General features: G+C 59.2%; 2 protein-coding genes across 2 annotated transcripts; one reads left to right on the top strand and one right to left on the bottom strand.

The window, feature by feature from the left end:
- Nucleotides 1–633: 633 nt before the first annotated feature.
- On the bottom strand, nt 634–9,513 carry LOC106859050 (phosphatidylinositol 3,4,5-trisphosphate 5-phosphatase 2-like). The gene is made up of 26 exons (XM_014886033.2): nt 9,248–9,513; nt 8,684–9,094; nt 7,628–7,691; nt 6,962–7,094; nt 6,764–6,881; nt 6,550–6,687; nt 6,316–6,403; nt 6,128–6,214; nt 5,873–5,980; nt 5,670–5,784; nt 5,367–5,473; nt 5,101–5,203; nt 4,519–4,715; nt 4,144–4,261; nt 3,939–4,035; nt 3,631–3,769; nt 3,452–3,551; nt 3,102–3,190; nt 2,804–2,885; nt 2,613–2,702; nt 2,415–2,531; nt 2,242–2,330; nt 1,975–2,062; nt 1,610–1,765; nt 1,422–1,503; nt 634–1,343 (listed from the first exon to the last, which is right to left on the bottom strand). The coding sequence occupies exons 2-26, from the start codon at nt 8,818–8,820 to the stop codon at nt 791–793; spliced, it is 3,195 nt and encodes a 1,064-aa protein (XP_014741519.2). The 5' UTR covers nt 8,821–9,094; nt 9,248–9,513; the 3' UTR covers nt 634–790.
- Nucleotides 9,514–14,337: 4,824 nt separating this feature from the next.
- ARR3 (arrestin 3) lies at nt 14,338–20,746 on the top strand. The gene is made up of 15 exons (XM_088173482.1): nt 14,338–14,354; nt 14,736–14,766; nt 15,095–15,155; nt 15,506–15,550; nt 15,831–16,030; nt 16,134–16,193; nt 16,437–16,504; nt 16,799–16,934; nt 17,015–17,099; nt 17,207–17,279; nt 17,782–17,919; nt 18,253–18,336; nt 18,598–18,621; nt 18,699–18,751; nt 20,238–20,746. The coding sequence occupies exons 1-15, from the start codon at nt 14,338–14,340 to the stop codon at nt 20,744–20,746; spliced, it is 1,584 nt and encodes a 527-aa protein (XP_088029608.1).
- The last annotated feature ends 863 nt before the right edge of the window (nt 20,747–21,609 follow it).

Raw genomic sequence — 21,609 nt, 5'->3', positions numbered from 1 at the left:
CACCGTGTCCCCCCGCCCATGGCGACCACATCCCTCCACCCATGGGGACCGTGGTCACTCAACCACAAGGTCCATAGTCCCCCACCCATGGGTTGTGTCCCTCCGCCCATGGGGACCACGTCCCTTCACTCATGGGGACCACAGTCCCTCAGCCACGAGGATCAGAGCCCCCATCCCTGGGTCTGTGGCCCCTCGCCCGCCCCAGGACAGCCCCCCTGCCCCGCTGGCTCCCGGGGTCCCGCAGTGCCCGCAGCGCTGTTCCGCTGGCCCCCAGCCCTGCGGGCCAATCCCGAGGACAAGGGTGGCCACTGCCACCTTGAGGCCATCCTGGGCATCGTGTTCCCAAAACCGGGGCCACCCCGCGTGTCGCAGAGCCAGGACACTGCCGGATCGGGGTGTCCCTGTGTTTTTGAGGGGACGTCCCTCTCCCTGTGGCGGGTAAGGGCTGAGACACCCGTCAGCTTTGCGATGGGCAAAGGCAGCCTCCAGGGCCGGGTTCCCACGGAACGGGGATAGGTGGGGGGCTGTTGGAGCCTTGGAGCGTCCAGGACACCGGGAGCCACTGTTTTCCCGACTTGGCTTGTCTCTTTTTTTCCCTGCCCTTTCTCAGAACCAGATGCACACGCACCCAGTCCCTGACATTTTATTCTGGATGGTAATAGCAAAAGGAACCACGGGAGCTTCGCTGCAGGGAAAATCCTCCGGGAGCACAGTCTGAGCAGGGCAGGGCAGAGCAGGAGGGAGCAGCTGCCGAGGGCACGAGGGTGCACAGGGCTGGGCACAGCTGTCGCTACATCCTGGCAGGCTGCAGGTCGGCGGGAGGAGGAGGTTGAGCCTCCAGGTCCAAAGCGCCCAGCGCTCCTCTCTTCCCGAGCGGCTTCGGCACATCCCGGCTCGGCCGCGGCGGCGGCTCCAGGACCTGCTGGGTCTGGCGCAGTGGGACCTCCTGTCTGTCCCCCCTGCCCTGCGGTGACACCTGGTCCAGCTGGCTCAGGTGAGGGGCCACATACAGTGAGCAGTCGCCCAGCCCCACCGTGTCCCTCGTCAGGACGGCCGACTTGGGTCTCTTGTGGTGGCCCGCTCTGGAGGGGCTGAGTGGGTGCCCACGAGATGGGCTTGGTGGCCCACAGTGGGGCCGGCCACACCACTGCTCCTCCTCTGAGGGCAGCGGGACCCGCGGGCCAGCGGGGCTCCGGCACGGCTGGCCCCCGGCCGGGCCCTCTACCTGCTTTTTGGAGGATTCTCCGGGGGCCGGGAGCCACGCGTTGGGGACCCCCTCGAAGATGAAGTAAGCGGGGTTGGTGTAGCCGGTGGCCGGCTCCGGGAGGCTGCGGGGGCGGCTCCTGCGAAGAACAAAGAGGGAAAGGGCTCAGCATCCCCCCAGTCTGGGGCTCCGGTACGGCTGAGCCCACCTGGGGTACCTGAGGCGCTGCGGGGGTGGCTTGGGGCACATCGGGGGCTCTGCCGCCGGCTCAGCATCCTCCTCCTCAAAGCTGATCCACTCTGCAAAGGCAGCGGGGTCTGGCCTCACCCCACGGCTGAGGGCCAGAGGGTAACGTGGCCCGGGCTGTCCCCGAGCCCAGGGCACCGGGAGGGGGCTGTGTGTTACCGTAGAGCCTCTCGCGGGTACCGCAGCGGCCCCGGGGGACCCGGACCCGCATCCAACCGCGCACCGAGCCCGTCTCCTCGCCACGGTGGAACAGGAAGGTCTCGAACTGCTGGGCCGTGCTGCCGATCGCTGACCTCAGGGCGAGGCAGCACTCACCTGCGGGCACAGCATCAGCCCCCGGGGCTCGGGGGACACGGGAGCTCCCCGTGAGCAGCAGCACCCGGAGCAGAGTGGGTGCCAGGCTCCCTCCTGCCGAACTCCCGGTAGCTCCGTGTGAGCTACCAACCTCACACCCAGCAGGTTGTAACCTGTTCTTGGCACCCTCATGCCACCATGGTGGTCCCAGTGTCACCATCCCCACGTACCGTAGGACTCGCAGCTCTCCACGCCCTTGATGCTGAGGAGCAGGTGCTGGTCCCCCAGGTACTCCAGGTCGGGCAGGATGGGGTTCAGCTGTGTACAGAGAGGGAGATTTTGGCGGAGCTGCCACAGGGTAAGGGGCACAGGGAGGCTCTGTCCTGGGGAGCAGTGACAGCTCCTTGGGACTCAGGGTACGGAGCCAGAGGCAGGGATGAGGATGAGGATGAGGATGAGGATGAGGATGAGGATGAGGATGCTGCAGAGCTGCGTACCACAGGCAGATGCTTGGAGGACCAGCCCAGCTTGAGGAAGCCAGGGATGTCACAGCTCTGGAAGGTGTTCTCCCCACTCCGCTGCATTTCTGAGGAGGTACAGAGGGGCACACAGCTCCAGCCAAGCCAGCTCACCCCCACAGCCACCCCCAGCACCCCAGGCGCCCCCTCACCCTCCAGGCAGTAGGAGTGGAACTCGATGTAGCACTTGCTGCGGCTCGTGGTTTTCAGGATCACCTCGATGCTCTCCCACTCGATGCAGGCCAGCGCCTCGGGGCTGGAGCCGGGAGCTGCAGGCAGGTCCTGGCAGGTCAGAGTGTGGTGGGTTCACCACAAACCCAGCCCCAAGGGTGGCAGATCACAACCCTTACCCTCCTTGGGCACAAACTGCGATGTCACTCCCACCTCAAAGGTGGCAAAGACAGGCGAGTGATCACTGGTTACGATGTCATCGGTGCAGCCTGGATGGCAGGAGGGGCAACTTGGGGAGGGTCCCAAAGCCTGGGGGGTCCTGGGCAGCACTGGCCACCCCTGGCTGCTGTGTGCCCGGGGTGTCACTCACCGTAGGAGTTACAGACCACGTGGGTCTCCGGGTGTGACTTCCACAGGACGCGGTCACACCACGAGGGGACATTGATCCGCATCTAGAAACAGGGAAAGCAGCTGGTTCAGTGGCCTCTCAGGTCTGGGTCCCCCTGCCCAGAACAGCATCCCGAAAAGGAATTTCCCTCCTGCTCAGACTCTGTTTTGGTGGGGGCTGATGGAGCTGTGGGGGCTGAGCATCACCATGCAGCCCCCTCAGCACTCTGCTGTCCCTGTCTCCAGAGATGTCCTGCTTGGAGGAAGCTTCTGAAACTCACCCCAGTGGGCTTGGACTTCTGCCACACGTAGGTGTCCCGGGTGCCCCGCTCGTACCGGTACGTGGGAGGGAAGGAGATGTCACCCTCACCTGGAATCAGGACACACAGGTGGCACAGGGGCCATGGTCCCTGCCTGTCCCCATGGGCTATCAGGATCCCCGTGGGAGGCTCACACCGACGGCTGGCACCCCGGCTCAGTGTACACCAAGGTCCCCCAGGTTCTGGGGACTTCATGCAGGGCTGTGCCAGGAGAGGGGACCCCCAAGAGCTGGGGGTGACACTGGGAGGGCCGTGGGGACCCTGGTGCTGCTGTCTCAGCGGAGGAGCAGCGCCCTTGTCCCCATACTCACTGAACCGCAGGAACACCTTGTTCTTCTCCCGCTCCAGGTTGAGCTGGTCAACAGCCAGGAGGGCTTGAAACTCCTTCTTGACTATGTGGGTGAGGATGTCCTGTGCCAGGGAAGGGACAGTGACTCCCCAGGCTCCTGTCCCCCCGCTGTCCCCAGCTTGGCACCTGCAGGGTCCCCACCTGCACGTCCATGTCCAGGCGGTAGTTGAGATCCCCGAGCCAGAAGAGGTGGGTGAAGCGCAGGGTGAGGTCGAAGCCCCCCAGACGTTTGTCCCCCAGGGCCAGGGAGTGCAGGATGTCACTGTAGTTCTGGTTACGCCTGCAGGGGGGACAGCAGCACCGTATGAGACACCCCGAGGACACCTCACCCCCATTCTGTTTCTGCCAGCTGGGAACAGGGGCAGCCCCACAGCCTCTCAGGACTCTTCCAGCCCCCTGGAACACCCACCTGCCCCAGGGCAGCCCCATCCTCCCCATCCCCGCATCACCTGTGGGTCTTCTCGCTGCCAGAGGCCAGGTGGCAGTTGACGAAGCCGAAAGAGGTCCCGTTGAAAAGGAAGGAGACACCCACGGCTCCCTTGTTCCCTGCAGGGTTGTGCCACCACTGAGCTCTGGGGGAGCGCAGAGGTCCTGTCCTGACCCTCAGGCTGTCCCCTCCCTCGGGCTCATCTCCCTGCCCCATCCCCTCCCTACCCAGCGTGTTGGCAATCCCGGTTTTCACGCTGGAGGTGTGGACGTGGCTGATGCGCCGCTGGTGCTCTGGCTTCACCAGCACCACTATCTTGATGCTCCACAGGCACTGCAGGGCCACCTGTGGTGGGACAAGGGGTGAGATGGGCACAGCCTGGCCCCCATCCTGCCCACGGCCACAGAGGCATGCAGGTAGGTCAGCAACCCATCCCTGATGGGTTTCCATCCCATCCCATCTCCTGGGGATGGCACTCGTGGTGTCTGTGGGGCACAGGAGGTTCCCTGGGCTGGTTTGGGGTGGGGTAGGAGCTGTGGGGTGATGGCTGCTGGTACCCAGCCCCCCAGGCCTGTTGGGGACCTGGCTGTGCCCGCTGTTACCACTCGGTAGTCGATGGCCATGAGGGTCTTGAGGGAGGCGCAGAGGAACTCGACCCACTCGTGGTCACCCAGGGAGTTCTCCTGGGTGCCGATGACGTAGATGTCGTGGGGAATGCAGGCTGTGGTCTCATCCTGTGTGCGCCCCAAGCCCCTCGAGGTCAGCCAGGAGGCAAGGGAGCGGGGTGGGGGGGTGCTGCCTGCGGGCAGGGACATGGGTCACACAGAGGGGACGTGCCAGGCTCCTGAGCTCCTCTCCAGCACAGGCTCCAGGAGCTGCTGGGGGTGGGAAGCAGCATGGCAGCCCCATGGATCAGCCTGTGCATCCCAGACTGCTGCTGGGATTTACAGCCCAAAACTCTCGTGGTATCCCTGTCCCTCTGTCTCCCCAACACCCTCCAGATAAGTGGATCACCACACCACAGATAAAGCCCATGGCAGCCAGATTGGTGTCTTCTCCAGCCTCCTTCTCAAACTCACAACTGCCTCAGACCCAAGATTTCCTGAGACACCTCCCAAAACCCAGCCAGGCTCACAAAGAGCTACAAACTCCCAGGACAAGGCCACCTTCTCCTGGCCCCTTACCCATGTTCCACGTCCCAACATACACCGAGATTATCTCAGGCTCGTCCAGGTTGGAATGCTGGATCTTCATCAGCTGCAGCAGCTGGCAAAAAGCCTCTCGCTTCTGCAGAGAGATGGGGGGCACAGCACCCCAGGATCAGGTGGACATCAGCCCCAGGTGTAGGAGCCAGCTTGCAGGGGTGGTCTCATTCATGAGACTACTGATTTGCTGCTTCCCATATTCCCAAGGACCCCATATTCCCCCAGGACACTCTGGTGCCACTCACCCGTGCATTGGGAAAGATGAAGTCCCTGCTCAGGCTCTTCTGGTTCTCACGGGCACACACCAGCCTCACCTTGCTCTGCACACTCTGGTACTTGATCAGCTGCAGGACTAATGATGGGGGGCAATGGTGACCCCCATCTCCCACCACGGGGCAGGATGGGATGGGATGGGATGGGATGGGATGGGATGGGATGGGATGGGATGGGGCATGTGGCCCATCTCTGTGGCATCAGGCCAATGGCAGGGAACACTACAGCCCCAAAGAATCCCACTGGCAGCCAGCAGGAGTGCAGCAGCCCCTTACTTTTATCGTGTGGGATCACCTCCTCCAGGGATCCACTGCCCCGCTTGGTGACAGTCACTGTCCCCGACTCCACATCCACTGTCAGGGCTGCACGCTGTGACTTCCCCACCTTCACCTGCACACAGGGACGTGGCTCTGGAGCTGTCCCCACACCTGCCCTTCCCAGCAGTGACATTGGGGTCCCTTCATGTCCCCAGCCTCACCTCGAAGTTCTGCATGGCCAGGGGCCTGGCAGGTGGCTGGGGGGCCATGGCCACGCTGGGCAGTGCCAGGTTGTGCCTTGTCACCGTCTCCTGCAGCGATTTCAGCACCTGACAGAGGGACAGGCAGTGTGCTGGGGGCTCTGGGCCAACTGGGAGCCCTGGGCTGTGCTGCCACCAGAGCTTGGTTTGACAGAGAGTTTAATTTGGGGGAGGGGTAGCTGTGCCTCCCGCTGCACCCTGACTGGGGTCAGGCACCTTCTTCTCCAGCGAAGAGAGGAGGTGGTTGACAGTGGAGATCTTGCTGAGGAGCAGCTCCAGGTCGGGATCGCTGCTCAGGAAACCCTGAAGTGGAGTTTGCATAAAGCGTGGTGGTTGATTCCTCGCTGTGGCTCTGGGCTGCACCACAAGATGTGGAGGTCCCGGGGGGCTGTGGGGACACTCACCTGCTCCCTGGCCGGGCTGCGAGGGGACAAAGGGGGGTCGAACACCTTGGCCAGGGTCTCCAGTCCCGCCAGCGTGAAATCGATCTCACTGCAGGGGAGGAGAGAGCGGGCGAGGGGCGGTGTGGGCGATTCCCGTGCCTTGACGCGACACTCAGCCGCCAAAAAGGGACAGGGACAAGGCGGGTGGCCCCGGGCAGTGGCCCCGCTCCAGCCCCACCGTCCCCAGGCACTGACCTGTGCAGTGCCCGGCAGGCAGTGGCGAGTGCGGTGCTGAGGTGCCGCAGCTGCGGGTGGCCGTGGCAGAGACCCTGCAGGTCCTGGACGTGGTGGGTCAGGTACTCGGCCATGAAGCCCATGAAGTCACTGGCCGGGCTGGCAGAGGGGTGGGCATGAAGATCTCCCCTGGGCATGCCCATCCCATGGCCCGGGGCTGGCAGGGGTGCGTTACCTGCTGTGGACCTGCTCCTGCAGCCTCTGGTGCAGCTGCTGCGGGATGTGGGTCCGGCTGGAGGGGGGAGCTCCGGGACACGGCACCGTGTGCCCCAATCCTCGGGCATCCTCCCCGTCTGTGTGGGCAGAGTCACCAGCTCAGCGGGACCGTCCCCGCTCCCAGCCTGGCACTGCCCCCGGCCCCTCCCCGGCTCACCCGAGTCCTCGGCCGGCCTCGGGCGGTGCACGGGGTGCAGCAGCGGGGTCACCAGCCCGTTGTTGGGGTGCTGGTAGGCGCCGATCAGCTCGGGGAGGGTGCGGAAACACTTGGTTTGGATGCCTTGGATGGTCTGGGGAAGCAGAGAAGGGGAAGCGCCATCACACCCCCTCCTCTGCCAGGGCAGCTCCAGCCTGCTGTGTGTCCAGTGGGTCTGTCCCTCAAAATGTGCCCGTAGTGAGTTGGAAGGGCCAGCTGGACATCGGACCCACGGGGTGAAAAGCGTGGAGGAGCATGGAGACATCAGCCTCCTTCAGCAGACAGGGTTTCTCCCTGTGGACACGCTCATTTTAGGGGGCAGAAAGGACAGCTGCAGAGAGCTGGGTACCAGAGAAATCCTGAGGGGACATGGAAAGGGGCAGGGCCGGGCACCATGGGGCTGGCTCTGTGTGGCAGGAAGGGACAGTGTCAGGATGCGCTGTGCTCTGCAGAGCAGAGCCTCTGCCGGCCCCGAGCTGGAGCGGCTGCAAAGCGCCCGCATCCTGCAGCTCTTGCAGAAAACAAACCACAGGCTGGTGCCTCCTCAGCGGGGAGGGGGACGAGCATCCTGGGCCCTGCAGAGCTGCATCCTGCCCAGGGCAGGGACTGCACACCCTCTGCACCCACCTGCACGGAGAGCAGCCCCTCGTCATCGGGGAGGATGCGGTAGGTGTAGACGTGCCTCTGGAAGCTGGAGAGAGCAGGTGAGGGGCCCCATTCCACTGCCCACGGCACTGTGGCAGCGCTGGGGGCCCAGCCCTGAGACAAACATCCCATCCTCTCTGCAAAGAGAGGAACTGAGCAAACATTTCTAGAAATAAATCATCACCCTCAGCTCGGGGTCCGTGGGAGGATGTGCAGTGTCCCCCTGCTTCCAAACAGCACGGGACAGCCCTGACTCCACCAGGACTCACTGGGGTACCCACAGCACCGTGGCTTTTGTCCATACAGCCTTTGCTGTGCTGCCTTGTGGGGCCATGCACATCCCTGCCTGTGCCACCAGCCTGGACTCTGCTCGTGTCCCGCACCCCCAGTGCCCAAATTTGCAATTTTGTCCCACACAAAGGGCCAGGCCAGTGAAGGAAAGGGGGTGCATCCTGCCAAACCTGCCCACAGAGATGTGTGACAAGAAGACAGGAAGGGTGCAGAGCAAGAAGGGTGCAGAGCAGGAAGGATGTAGAGCAGGGAAGGGTGCAGAGCAGGAAGGGTGCAGAGCAGGGAAGGATGTAGAGCAGGGAAGGGTGCAGAGCAGGAAGGGTGCAGAGCAGGGAAGGGTGCAGGCACCAGTGCTCTCCGGGGCTGCACACCTGTTTCCAGGTGTGGGGATGGCAAGAGGCCCCATGCTGGGGGCCGTAGCCCCAAAGCCCCAGCATGGGAGGTACCCACAGGCCAGCAGGCAGCCCAAAACAGCTCAGTGTGTCCTGGATTTGAGGTTATCGGTTCAGCGGCCATAATGCTGGGCGGGGCTGTGGGCCCAACCTGCATCCTGCTCCCCAGGACACGGCTCCACTGCCTTGGCCCGGGGATCACTCAAAACCCCGGTGCCAGGCAGCTGCCACCCTGCTCATTCCACTGGTGACGGCTCTTCCAAGAGGTTTTGGCGATGCCTGGAGCAGGGAGAGACACAGAGGGAGGCAGGCAAGGGACAAGAGACAGAAGCCACAGGCAGAGGCAGGGACTCACAGGAGACACAGGGCATATGCCCCCTTCACCGACTCGCTGTCCCGCACCAGGAAGGAGCCGTCCCGCCCAGCCTTGGCCAGCAGCTCCTCGACCACCACCTGGCTGATGTCGCGGTGGTACCACCCTGCTGCCGCCATCCTGCCGAGCCGTGTCCCCGTCCCAGCGCCACATCCAGCTCAGCAGGGGCTGCTGGCAGTCACGGGGGCTGCTGGGGCAGGTGAAGGAGCGGGTGGCGTGGGGACACCGGGCCCTCGGTAGCCAAGCGTGGTGCTGGCTGCAGGTCCCGGAGGGTGACAGGGAGCCACCGAGGTGATGCTCATGGAGACCGGGTACCCTTCTGGCAGGCAGCGTGGCAGGAGCACCACGGGGGCAGCTGGTGGAGGCTGGGGGTCCGTATGATCCTCATCCAGCCTGCAGGCAGCACGGGGGCAAATCAGAGAGCGCATCTCTCCTTTTGGGGAGTCACAGGAAAAGCGGCCCTGGGCCACCATCCCGCCGTGCTGCACAGCAAGGATAGGCCATGCCGGTGGCACCCAGGGGTCCGACCTCACCCCACACACTCACCGTCCCTCACAGATGCCGTGCGTGGCTCCCGTGGCTCTTGTGGGTAGCGAGCTGAGATTTTGGGGTTCAGCCGAGCGGGAGCAGAGCCGTGATGCTGCTGGGCTTCCCCCGGTGGGTCACACCGGCCCCCTGCCCTGCACGTTGCCCATCGGGGCGGCAGCTCGGGGTCACTCAGTGCCCACCGCGATGCCCCCGGCCCGTCCCTCTCGGTGCTGCTGCGCTGCTCTGTCGGCACCGCTGCAGCCGCGCTCTTCCTCCTTCTGAGCGCCCCGCCAGCCCCCGGAGCGGCCTCCTCGCTCCTCCTTCAGCCCCGCTGCCGGGGCAAAGCAGCGGCCCCGGCACGGCAGGGACAGCGGGGACACTCCCGCAGCGAACTCTGCCTTCCCCTGCTCCCTTCACATCCTCCTCGGGGATGAGGGATGCGCAGAGCCCTGGGATAAGGCGCTGCAGGTGATGCAGGATGGCAGAAAGCCCCCGAAACATGTTTGGGGCAAGGTTTGAGCCCACTCCTGGGGATGTGCTGCCCGCTCTGCCCTTGGCAGAGAGAGACGGAGCTGCTGCGGGCACAGTGGCACTCATGTCACCTCACCTTCGTGTGCCCGGCCTGCAGGTGGGAGGGAATTTAGGTTCAGGGGCTCCCGGGAAGGGGTGGGGAGGAGGGAGACTTTTCCCAGCAGGACAAGGTAAGGACAGCACCGCAGGTCCTGGGTGCAGCCCCAGGGGTTTTAACCTCGTGGCAGGGAGGGAGCGGGTCCACATGCGTGTGGTGGCTCGAGCTGCCAGGAGGGTGATTTAGCAGCAATTAATTACAGATGAGCAGCAGCCACCGTCTGCTGTCCAAGTACCTGGCAGCTCCAGGGCAGCTCAAGGGATAGATGGGCAAGCAGATTCCTGCTGGAGGAGGATGAGGATGAGGATGAGGATGAGGATAGAAAGCTGTGCCAAGCCACACTCCTGACAGATCCCCAGCCTTGGCACCACTGCACATCCCTGCAGCCCTGGGCCAGCCTTGAGGGTCTGGTCCCCCCCACCCTCCTGCCGCAGCCTTCCAGCACAGATGTGCCAAAACCCCCTGCTTCCTCCTGGGTTCCCAGCCTCGACAGGAACCTGTAGCCAGGCCAGTGAGAAGTTGGGCCAACCAGTTAATTTTGAGCTGGTGTTCTGGTCACACAGCAGAGGGTGCAACTCCACCCAGCACCTTCTGTGGGGACACATGGAGGTTGCAGGATGGTGTGGGGCTGGGGACACCTATCCTGCTGGAGCCCCAGTCGCACCAGTGCTGCTCCCTGCCATTACTTAACAGCACGGCAGTAATTCCTGGCACGCGTGGAGGTGCCTGTCTCCAGATTAATGCCATCCACGCCGCTTAATCCGGATCAGGAGAGGAAGGTCTGGAGCTCTGAGGGGCTTTGGGAAATCAGCAGTGCCTGCTGTGAGTGTTTATGTAAGGTGGCTGTGGTGTATAGTGCCAGAGGCAGAGCTGGGATTGTGCCAAAGGCACCTGGAAGCTCTGCTGGCACCGGGGCACAGGTGAGCTTGGGAGGGCAATGTGGGTTCACCAGGGCCAGGCTGATGGGGGCTCTGGCTGCACTAAGCCTCCCTGCAGAGCCTGTGGATGCAGGAAGCCCCATGGTCCTTCCTTGGGAAGGCAGGATGCTCCAGGGCACTGTCCATTGGGACAGAGGGATGAAGCCAGGCCCCACCACTCTCCACCAGTGTCCTGCTCTATGGAAGTGGCTGTTTGAGCTGTCCTTCACAAAGTGCATGTACCTGGAGGGATGGTGGGATGAGGAGATGAGAGGAACCTCTAGTCATTCATTACACAGGAAAAAGGAAGAAAGCCTCTTTCGTTTCTCTATTATTTTGAGCTCTGCTTCCTTCCGTGGTGCTTGGTTTGGAGCACAGTGCGAGTGTGGGAAGGGATGTGGGCTCTGTCCATCTCCCCACTGTTTTGGGGAGGGGAATTATCTGCTCCCCAACTTGGGCAAGGCTGAATTCACCCAGCTGGGATTAGGCTGAGCTGAAGGGACCCAAGATGAGTCCTGCTCTCCATCTCACCACACTGTGCAGACCCTGCAGGGCCAGTGAGTGGCCCTGGTCACAGGGCTCTCGTTAAGAGCCTAACGAAGAGCCACAGACAAAACTCAGGATTAGCTGCCCCAGGCACAGTGCCTCACCCTGGCCAGGCTGAGGATGTCCAAGTGGGGCTGCCTCCTCCTCCTCCTCTTTCACCCGCCAGTGTGAAGGTCACAGTTCACGTGTCCCCATGACTGTGGCAGAAATAGCGCCTGTTAATCTGGAGCATAAGCAGCTCTCCTGTGTGCAATTAAAGAGATCACAAGTCTCAGCCCTGGGGAACGTGTGCTGGCACCTAAAGCCCTGGCAGTGGGGCTGCTGGACATGGCATGGCATGGCATGGCATGGCATGGCATGGCATGGCATGGCATGGCATGGCATGGCATGGCGGCTCCCAGTGGCCATGGGGAAACAGGTGAGCTGCGTTTGGGAAGAGTTGGTACCCAGGTGATAAAATGTTGTTGAGCTGATGCAGGGTCCTGGCAGGAGGCACAGCTCCTACAGGGATATCCTGATCCCACTACTCAGCTCTGGGGGTTGAGCCAGAATCAAGAGCAGCCCCAAAGGAAGGGCTTGAGTGGTGGTGGAGGTGAGGAGGATGAGTGGGGCGTTGCTGGAGCAGTTTGTAGCTTCCCTGGGCTGTCCTTGTGCCCCATCTCTAGAGCCAGTCCCACAGTCATTCCCATGGGAGGGTATCCCACACAATGGCTGTGGCCAGGACAGGGTTGCAGTGGGAATTCTGCTTGTCTGGCAGCCATAACATGGAGCCACTCTGGGCTTCCCACAGTCTCCTCTTTGCTGCAGCAAACCTGGAGTTAATGATGTGCTAATCGGGTCAGGCGAGGCCAGCCTGGGAGTTATGAAATGATGCTGGGCTGAGCAGGCTGTGCTGGGGACAGTGGCAGCTCTGTGTCCCACCCTCCAGGGGTGGCTGGTCCTTCCCTCTTGGTTCAGGGAGGGTGAATCCTGCCTTCATCCCATCGTCTTGTACAGCAGTGTCCCCATGAGGAGGATGTTCTGTGTGCTCTGGGCCGTGTCAGGTCACCTCTGTGTGACCAAACACATGGGCACATTGACCATGCAGGACGCTGCTTGTGCCTCCATCCTTCTGTTATCCAGCCAGGAAGGTGAGGGAGGGAGAACACCAGGCTGGTTTCCTTCTCTGCCATCTCCATCCAACCCCAGGCCCAGTCCATGTCCCCATCTCCCCATCTCTCCATCTCCCCATCTGTTGCTCAAAGCTCCTGGATCCCTCTGCAGGGCTGGGCCTTGTCTTGGAAGGGTCTCAGAAGCTGCTCTGTGGCTTCACCCATGGGAGCAGCTGCAGAGAGCCCCTATGGGAATCCACAGCCCTTCCTTCCTACCAGGAGCAGAGCTTCCACCTCAATTACCATCACCTTGCTCCTAAGCCTGCTTTGCCAATCCCTCTAAGCTGCTTTCCCAGGGCTCCAGCAAGAGATGTATTTATAGCCCACTCTTACTCATGAAGCGTCTCCCCAATTAATCAACTAATAGGATTCTCCCCCAAGTCCCTCTCCAGGATCACTCACACAGACACACCCCCCCTGCAGCCCCAGCCAAGGCTGAGTGGGCGAGATCAGATGCCAGGGGAGGGACAGCCAGGGGGGATATAAGAAGCTGCAGGACTGGGAGCAGGCTGTAGTGACTGGGTGGCACTGGGACGTGCTGGGAGAGGAAGAGGAGAACGTCTGTCTGTCTGTCCAGCTGCCAGGTGAGTGCTGCCTGCTCTGCTGCCTGGGTCCTGCCAGGGCTTTGAGGTTCTGAGGGTTTGGAAAATTGGGGAGTGACACTGGTGCTGGGTTGTGCCTGGAAGGACAGTGGTTTACAGTTCAAAAATGGGTAAAATGTGGATGAAAAGGATTCCAGTGTGGCCAAAGGACGTGGTGGAGAGGTTAGGGAGTGGCGTGGGAGAGCTGAGCCAAGCTAGGGAGGGTCCAAGTCCCCTCTTTGGGGCTTGGGAGATGCAGAGCAGGAATTCAGCTCTTCTCCCCTCCACCTTTCCTTGCCTCATCCTCAGTTCCCGGGGTCTGGAGGGAGCCAAACTCTGTTCCCACTCCCTTTGCACCTTCTCACCCTGTTAAGATTCCCAAACTTCACATCCCACAGCACTCAAGGACCTCAAAGATCCTGAGCTTGGGACTATTCTTGTCTTCTTGTGGGGAAGAGAATCATCCCCTCACCCCCATGGCCATTTCTTTTCTCTCACCAGCTTCCCTGAGGTTATGTTCAGAGGTAACTCTGTCCACGTGCCCCTGGGGCTTAAAATCCTGCCTGGGCTTAAGCTGAGCTCATGTCAGAGCTGTCTCTTCCTTAAGAGGCTGAGCTCATCCCATTTAATATCCCAGAGAATCAGCTGGTGATCAGTGGGATCTTTACAGGCTCCTGGACACAGGCTTGAGCCAGTGGAGCTTGGGCAGGGCTGGGCAGCTCCAGCCCCACTCCCAGTACAAAGAGATGGGAATGGAGGGACCCTGTGCCCTGAGACTCCTCTTTCCATGAGGCAGTTGAACTTCCCTTGGCCTTTCTCCCTGTGTTTTCCTCACCTCCCTGTGAGTGACAGGATGAAACAAGCCCATTCCTACCACTGAGCCATGACAGCAAATTTCCAACAGACAGGAAAAACTATTACAATTAAGACTCTATAAGACCTTTTGTTCATTTTCTTGCCTTTCCCAGTCTTGAACCTGCTCCATTGGGAATCACCTCTGTGCTTCCTCTTTTCTGGAGGAACACTCTCCCTTTTTTTCTCCCACTTCATCACCTTTTTGACTGGGAACAAGGAGCTGGCTCAGCTCCCACGTGCTGCCCCAAAGCCAAACCTGGAGCTCCTGAGCTCTGCAAAGGTGGCATCACCATACCCTGAGGGCTCTGCAGTTTGTTGGGATGTGCAGGATATTGGATGGTGGCCATGCCTGGAGTTGCTTCTTCCCCAGCATCTCATCCAGTGTTTTCCCCCACAGATTTCCACCTGGAGATTCCTGCACTGACTTAAAATGGCAGATGGATCAAAGTGAGTATCTTTATTGAGTTATTTATCTGGAATTGGGATGGAGGAGGGCACTGCAGGGTAGGAGCAGAGGGGAAAAGTGAGACCCCAGGGGCTGGAATGTGAGCTCCCATGGAGCTGTCATAGAGCTCTCTGTTTGTCTTTCTCACTTAAGACACGAAATCCACTGCTCCATGGTCACCCTGAGCTCAGGAGCACATCTGGGGTAGCTACACAGGGTGGGTTTGGCCCTGAATTTGCAGGACATGGAATTCCCCAGGGACAGGACACCCTGACACAGCTCTTGGTGATGCACCACGTTTGTGGGGCAGCCCATCATCTCCCTGTGCCCCATCCAGCCTTGTCCAAGGCATTCCCAAACATCTGTCTCTGTTTTCTCCACAGGGTTTTCAAGAAGACCAGCCCCAACAGCAAGGTGAGCCTCTGTGCTCTGTCCCCTCATGTGTTTTGTCCCATTGTGGCCAGCCCAAGGTTTAGGCTGTGCTGGGATCCCTCCAGGCTGGATCTGCCTGCAGGATCTGTCTTTTAAATCAGATTTAGTCCTGGACCTGTCACGATGCCCCTGCAGGACTGGCTTTTCAAAACAGAAACTAAAAAATACCCTGATAAAACCCCTTAAAGGTGATTCTGATCCAGCCTGGTGACAAACCCCACTACGCAATTCAGGGCTTCAACATTTGGGCCAATTCAATGGCAAACATTAACTTGTTTCCTTCCTCCCTTTGCCCGTGTGCTGCCTCCAGCTTTCCCTCTACCTGGGGAAGAGAGACTATGTGGATAATGTGGATTCAGTGGAATCTGTAGGTGAGTGGGGCTCTGCCCAGCACTGAGGGAGAAGTACAGGCAGGAGAGGCTGGGGAGACCAGTCCCAGTGTTACGGGCTGCTGGTAGAGCAGAAGGAGCAGCTGCCGTGTTTTCCTACAAATACCCTGGGGAAAAATAGTGGGGAAAGGGAGAAAATCCCTTTGCAAAACAACCCAGCCACACTGCTGGTGGAGACACTGGAGGAGACATCACCATCCCCCTTGGTAGCAGCTCTTCTCAGTCACCTTCCAGCTGCAAAGTGGATTATTTGGGTTTAAAAAGCTGTGTTTTAGCAAAGATCTTCCCAGGCAGCTGAGCTCACCCGTCCTTCTCCTTTTGCTTGTTTGCAGATGGTGTCTGCCTGATCGACCCGGAGTACCTGAAGGACAGGAAAGGTATTGATACAGAAATACAGCATGAGGAGAGGGGATGGAACCAGCTCAAAGCTCAGCAGTAACCTGGGACTGTGCTCAGGTTAAAGCTGCCCTGTGTCAGTTCCTTGTCTGTCAGAGCCACGGCAGCAAAGGACGTGAGGGATCCTGTTCATGTTTAGTGTCTGAGGTCCTGACAAGTCTCATTTTTGCTGAAGAGTTTTTGAAATAGTTTTTCTTGCCTCTTTAATCCCCCCCGTGCCTTCCCTCCCTCTTCCCTCCACCCCTGTCCTGCCTGGCTCAGTGTACGTGACGCTGACCTGCGCCTTCCGCTACGGCCGCGATGACCTCGACGTGATCGGCCTGACCTTCAGGAAGGACATCTACGTGCTGACCACCCAGCTGTACCCCCCTGTGCCAGACCAGGCCCCCAAAACCCTCACTCCTCTGCAAGAGAAGCTGATGAAGAAGCTCGGGGAGAACGCCTACCCCTTCACCTTCGAGGTAGGGGCTGCTCAGCCCCTCCCAGCCCTGCAGCTCCATGGTGTCACCAGGCTCTGAACACACCCTTGTTTCCCTTTTTTCTCTCTTTCCTTGCTCTGCCCAGATTGCCACCAACCTGCCCTGCTCCATCACCCTCCAGCCTGGGCCAGATGATGTGGGAAAGGTGAGCTGCTGTCCCCAGCCTGTGTCCCCTGGACTGTCTTCCCTGGCAGGGGGTTGAGTTGTGGGGTGCTAAAAATGAGAATTGATTCTAGTGGCCCATGGGGTGAGGAGTGGGAAGGGAGGATGGGCTGGAGTCAGTGCCAGGATCTCTGGGAATGCAGTGGAGGAAGGAAGGAAGAAAAGGAGCCCAAAGCTCAGGTAGCTCTGAGCCCCTCCTGCTCAGTGACCACATATGTTCCCCCAGGCCTGTGGCGTGGACTTCGAGGTCAAAGGATTTTGTGCTGAAAATCTGGAGGAGAAGATTCACAAGAGGTATTTCAGGGGATCCCTTTCTCCCCTTTTGGCCCTAAAACTAAACCACAGAATCTCTTTGGGGTGACCAGCTTAGGGGTCAGGCTGAGGACCTTCTGTCAGCCTGTGCCATGCTTAGATGGGGAACTCTGCCCAAAACTGGGGCAGTGGTCCCTGTGTCACGTCCTAAGAGCCAGGTGAAACATTCACCCTTTGGCTGGTGACACTGTGATGTGCCCAGAGAGTCTGTGTGACCCCTTGAAGGCTTTGCTGACGCCGTGGGGGACACTGGGGTGCCACCTTGTGTCCCCACAGGAACTCCGTGCGCCTCATCATCCGCAAGGTCCAGTTCGCCCCGGTGCTGACGGGGCCGGCCCCAAGAGCCGAGACCACCCGGCAGTTCATGATGTCAGACAAGCCCCTGCACCTCGAAGCTTCCCTGGATAAGGAGGTCAGCAGGGACACCGTCCCCCCACCCAGAGATGGGGACAAAGATTTCTGGTCACATCACTGAGCCTCTTCCCATTGCAGGTCTACTACCACGGAGAGCCCATCCATGTGTCTGTCAACATCAACAACACCACCAACAAGGTGGTGAAAAAAATTAAGATCTCAGGTGAGAGAGGGGCAGAAGGGACATGTCCCAGCACCCATCACTGCCAGAGATGGGGACCGTGAGCCCCTGCCATGTCACCAACACGGCTCCCCCTTGTCTGTTCCCAGTGGATCAGATCACAGACGTGGTCCTGTATTCCCTGGATAAATACACGAAGACCGTGTGCACCGAGGAGATAAAGTAAGGGACAAGGGGCTGAAGGTGGTGTGGCATTTCTGAGAGGGAAGAAGAGAGATGAGGGGGAGGATGGGAGAGTGATGGGGGGAGAAGATGTGACAGTTTCACACCAAGCAGCAAAAATCTCTGGGTTAGAAGAGCAGGTGCAGAGGAAGCAGAGGACAGAGATGGCCGTGGACAACTTCCCACCAGCACAAGCCAGTGGTGGCTGGGAAGGTCCCTGGGGAAGGTGCACAGCTGCTCCCAGACTGCTTCATCTCCCTACTTTGCATTTTTGAGACCAGACACAGCCTCTGCTCCCCTGAGAAGGAGGAGGGAGGGAGGAAAGGCGGGCGGGGAGAAAAAAGAAGTGGTTGTAGAGGGGAAAGAGAGGAGGGAACGAAAGGAGGAAATGGCCCAGCAGCTGCATGGGGAGGGCAGGGCTGGCCCTGCACAGGTGCCTACAGTGATGCTGAGCACTCCCAGGCTGGGGCTGGCTCTGATCTCTTCTCTCCCACCATTCCAGTGAGAATGTGGCTGCCAATTCCACCTTCTCCAAAACGTACTCGGTGACTCCCCTGCTCTCGGCGAACCGCCAGAAGCGAGGCCTCGCTCTCGATGGCAAACTCAAGCATGAGGACACCAACCTGGCCTCCACCACCATGTAAGAGCTGTGTGGGCTCCCCCTGTTCCCCACCACACCTTCCCCCACTTCACTCTGCTCAGGATGCTCTGGGCTCCCACCAAGGGCTGCTGAGCCCACCCCATCCAGCTGGAAAATGTAGGGATTTTGTGGCATTGTCACAGAGCCACCTCTCCATCCTGTAGGAGAGATGTAACTTCCCAGTTCCAGTCTCCTCTCCTCTCCTCTCCTCGAAACCCCAGAGCGCCCCACATGTTGCAGGACATAAAGGAACCCTGGGACTGCCATGGGGGGAGTGATTGGGGTCTTCAGGCAGCACTGAACTCTCACTGTTCCCCTCTGCCTTTTTCCTAGCCTGCGACCTGGCATGGACAAGGAGGTGCTGGGCATCCTGGTGTCCTACAAAGTGAAGGTCAACCTGGTGGTGTCCCGAGGAGGGTGAGGCTCTGTGGACATGGGAGTCAGGGATCATCAGCTCAGGCTGTGCTGGGGGATTGTGTACCCCAGGGAAATGAGAGGGCAATATCACCATGGACCCCCTCACCCCTGCCCTGCTCCCCTGGAGTCACTGGGCTGCTCTCTGACCCCCACCCCACCACCCCTATTATCAACCATCTTTCACCTAAGTATAAAGCACAGTGTAACACCTCCCTTCCTCTACCTTGGCTCATTTCTGTCCCTTCTCTCCTGCTGCCACAGCATCCTGGGGGATCTCACTGCCAGGTAAGGGGAGCTGCCTGTGGGGCTGAGTGTGGGACTGTGCTGGGCAGGATTTTTGACAGAGCTGCTTTTCCTTCCAGTGATGTTGGGGTGGAGATGCCCGTCATCCTCATGCACCCGAAGCCTGATGACTGTGAGTTGTGTGTGGGATGCTGCCAAAAATCAGCAGGGAAGAGGCACTTCTGGTTCAGGGTGAAAACAACTCTGGTGCAGCTGCCCCAGTGCCAAGGGCCCTGCTCTGCCCTCTGTGGGATGGGCACAGCTGTCCAGCTGTCCTGGAGTGGGGTGGGAGCAGTTTTCTCATGGGATGGGCACAGCTGTCCAGCTGTGCTGCACCCACCCTGTGTCCTGGAGCAGGGTGGGAGATGTCCTCCCCGTTGTCCCTCTTTCCAGGAAAACACCCAGGCATTGAGGAGAGCTGTCAGTTGAAATGTCCTTTCTGTATTAACCTGCACATCTTTTCTCTTCCCATCCCTTTCTCCCTGTGCTTATCACTGGAATACAGCTAAGCCAAGGTAAAGAGATGTTCCCTCTAGCACACAAACCACACAGATCCATCACAGATGGATGTGACATCCCAGCTTGAGGTCACATCCTTGGATTAAACCATCCAGGTCTCAAAGCCCTGAGCCTGTGTCACAGCAGCTACTCCCAGAGGCAACAGGAGAGATCAAATCCTGAGACTGGGATGTGTTCTGCAAATTTCCAGGGCTTATTTGGCAACTCTCCTTGCTGCAGACACAGCAGCTGCAAGCCCAGGCCTTGCCCTGTCCCTCAGAAGCAGCTGGCAGTGTCTCCCAGCCACATGAGCCATCACTGGATGAAATGTCTCCATGGTCTTGATCCCCAAACAGAGATCCCTGGGTTGCTGGAAGTCACATCCCTGTGCTCCTCCACATTCCCCAGCACCAGAGGCTTCTTCTCCTCCCAAATAAACTTATTCCAGCTGAAGCCACAGTTGGGGCTTCTTCCCTCTGGGAAGCTGCAGTGCCAAATCCATTCCTAACATCCATGGTCCTGCCAAAGGTTTTGTATCTGGACCCTGCCACAGGATGTGAGCACTGGGATTTGGAGCCTGGAAAATCAGGCTGCAGCTCCAGGCTTTCACACTTATCCCTTTCATGCCATCCCTTCCCCACCTCAGTGAGAACGTTTAAACTTCCAAAGAGGAAATCTCTTGGAGATTTCCAACCATGCCTCCATGTAGGTTTTACCAAATCATTTCACATTCCCAAGCTTTTGGAATCTCTTTTACTGACTCTTTTTCTGTTTTCTCCCCTACTTTTCACCTGGTGCTCTCCCTTGCTGTCACTTGCTGCTCGCCTTTCTCAAGGAGGTAACTTAGCTCTTTGTTTTCCTTTCCTTGTTTTCCCTTGGAAATGCAAAGTATTGTGTAAAAAAACCCACCAGAAGCTACAGGCCTAGCTCCTTGGGTCATGCAGGCTCGCAGTGATGGGGCCTGGGTTTGTGTGCTGGGAGCAGGCTGTGCCTCACAGTGACCTGAGTGGGGTGACAGGGCCGAGGTGACCACTGTGCTGTCCCTATTAGCAGCAGGGTTTGGGCTCAGCAGGGATTTCCCCTCCTCCTGTGGGCTCACTGTGCTCTGCTCTCTCTTCCAGTGATGAGGACATTGTCATCGAGGAATTTGCTCGCCAGAAGCTCAAGGGAGAGAAGGATGATGAAGATGAGAAGGAGGAAGCTGAGAAAGAGGAGAGCTAAGCTGCTGGCCCCCCATGCCCCAGTCTGGGATGCAGTTGCCTGTAGTGTCCCCACTATGCCACACCTGGCACAGCCCCCTCAGCCCCTCACAGTCCCCATAGGTCCCCCCTCCTCCCCAGGCTCCTGGCACCCACTCCAAGCCCTGGTTAGTGGTGGTGAGAGCTGTGGCAGCTCCTCCTGGGACCACCACACTGGAAACCCCTGTTCCCATGGGTGCCAGCACAAGGACACGGACAGGGCGGGTGCCATGGCCCTGGCTGAGCACATCACCAGTGTGGCTGTCACCTGCCCATGCTGTGCACAGCTCTGTGACACTGATACCAATAAACCCACCCGGTGGCCCGGTGCAGGCTCCGTGTTGTGCTGGGGGGGAGCAGATGGTGCCTTGGTGCAGGGGGGGATGAGGTGATGCAGGACTGGGGCCCATCCCTGGTACAGCTGGGCCCATCTAAGGCATGGCTGGATGCATCCTGCTACAGCTGGGTCCAATCCCAGCACAACCACCCCTGGTTGTCTTGGTTTGAAAGACAGGAGCCTCTCTTTAAAATGGAGAATCTAAACCCCCTCCCTCCAAATTATTATAATTTTGAAATTAAGGGCTCTCAGGCAAAGATATGGGAATAGGAATAACAGTTCTATACTAGGAAAATTAAAATAGAAGTACAGTATTATAGAGAACAAACTCAAAAGACTGACAGAGTCAGAATACAACGTGACACCCCATCAGTCAGGGTGTTGGTAGCAGTCCCATTAAATGGTGTCTGTATCCTCCTGCAGTGACAGATGTGGTTCTGTGCTCCTGGAGAAGGGTGCAGTTTTCCTCCAAAGGTCCAGTGATGATGTAGAAGGGTCTGGTTTTCCTCTGGAATCCAGTGAGAAAAGGCTGTTTTGGTGTTTCAAATCTCAGTTTTTATCTAGGTAGGAAATGTTTGGCTCCTCCCCCTGGGTGGAGCATCTCACAATGGGATGATGTAATTTTATCAGTCACTCAGTGGCCCATTAACAGGAGATGTCTCCCTGGAGGAAGGATGGGTTGTGGAAAAGATAAGGATGACTGCCCCACCTGGTTTAACAGATGGTCCATTAGCAGAGAATATCTCTGAGAAAAGGATCACTGTCCCACCTGGTTTGAACAGATGGTGATAGAATACATACTTCTGGTCACATTCTGGTACAGCCAGACCCGTTCTGCTACAACCATCCCCGGTACAGAAGGGTCCAGCCACACTACAGCCGGCTGCCTCCCGGTACCACTACAACACCCCTGCTACA

The sequence above is a fragment of the Sturnus vulgaris genome, chromosome 14, assembly GCF_052056855.1.
Source record: "Sturnus vulgaris isolate bStuVul1 chromosome 14, bStuVul1.hap1, whole genome shotgun sequence".
Lineage (NCBI taxonomy): Eukaryota > Metazoa > Chordata > Aves > Passeriformes > Sturnidae > Sturnus > Sturnus vulgaris.
The sequence above is the reverse complement of the archived record's forward strand: the minus strand, read 5'-3'. Positions and strand labels throughout refer to the sequence as shown.

What these genes read in the sequence shown, in the direction of transcription:
- LOC106859050 (XM_014886033.2), bottom strand. Translation starts at nt 8,820, where the DNA reads ATGGCGGCAGCAGGGTGGTACCACCGCGACATCAGCCAGGTGGTGGTC. An exon ending in TCATCTTTCCCAATGCACGG is followed by an intron (nt 5,204 to 5,366) that starts GTGAGTGGCACC and finishes ATCTCTCTGCAG; the next exon opens with AAGCGAGAGGCTTTTTGCCA. An exon ending in GGCAGCGAGAAGACCCACAG is followed by an intron (nt 3,770 to 3,938) that starts GTGATGCGGGGA and finishes TCCCCCCTGCAG; the next exon opens with GCGTAACCAGAACTACAGTG.
- ARR3 (XM_088173482.1), top strand. An exon ending in AGACCAGCCCCAACAGCAAG is followed by an intron (nt 14,767 to 15,094) that starts GTGAGCCTCTGT and finishes TGCTGCCTCCAG; the next exon opens with CTTTCCCTCTACCTGGGGAA. An exon ending in GAAAAAAATTAAGATCTCAG is followed by an intron (nt 17,100 to 17,206) that starts GTGAGAGAGGGG and finishes GTCTGTTCCCAG; the next exon opens with TGGATCAGATCACAGACGTG.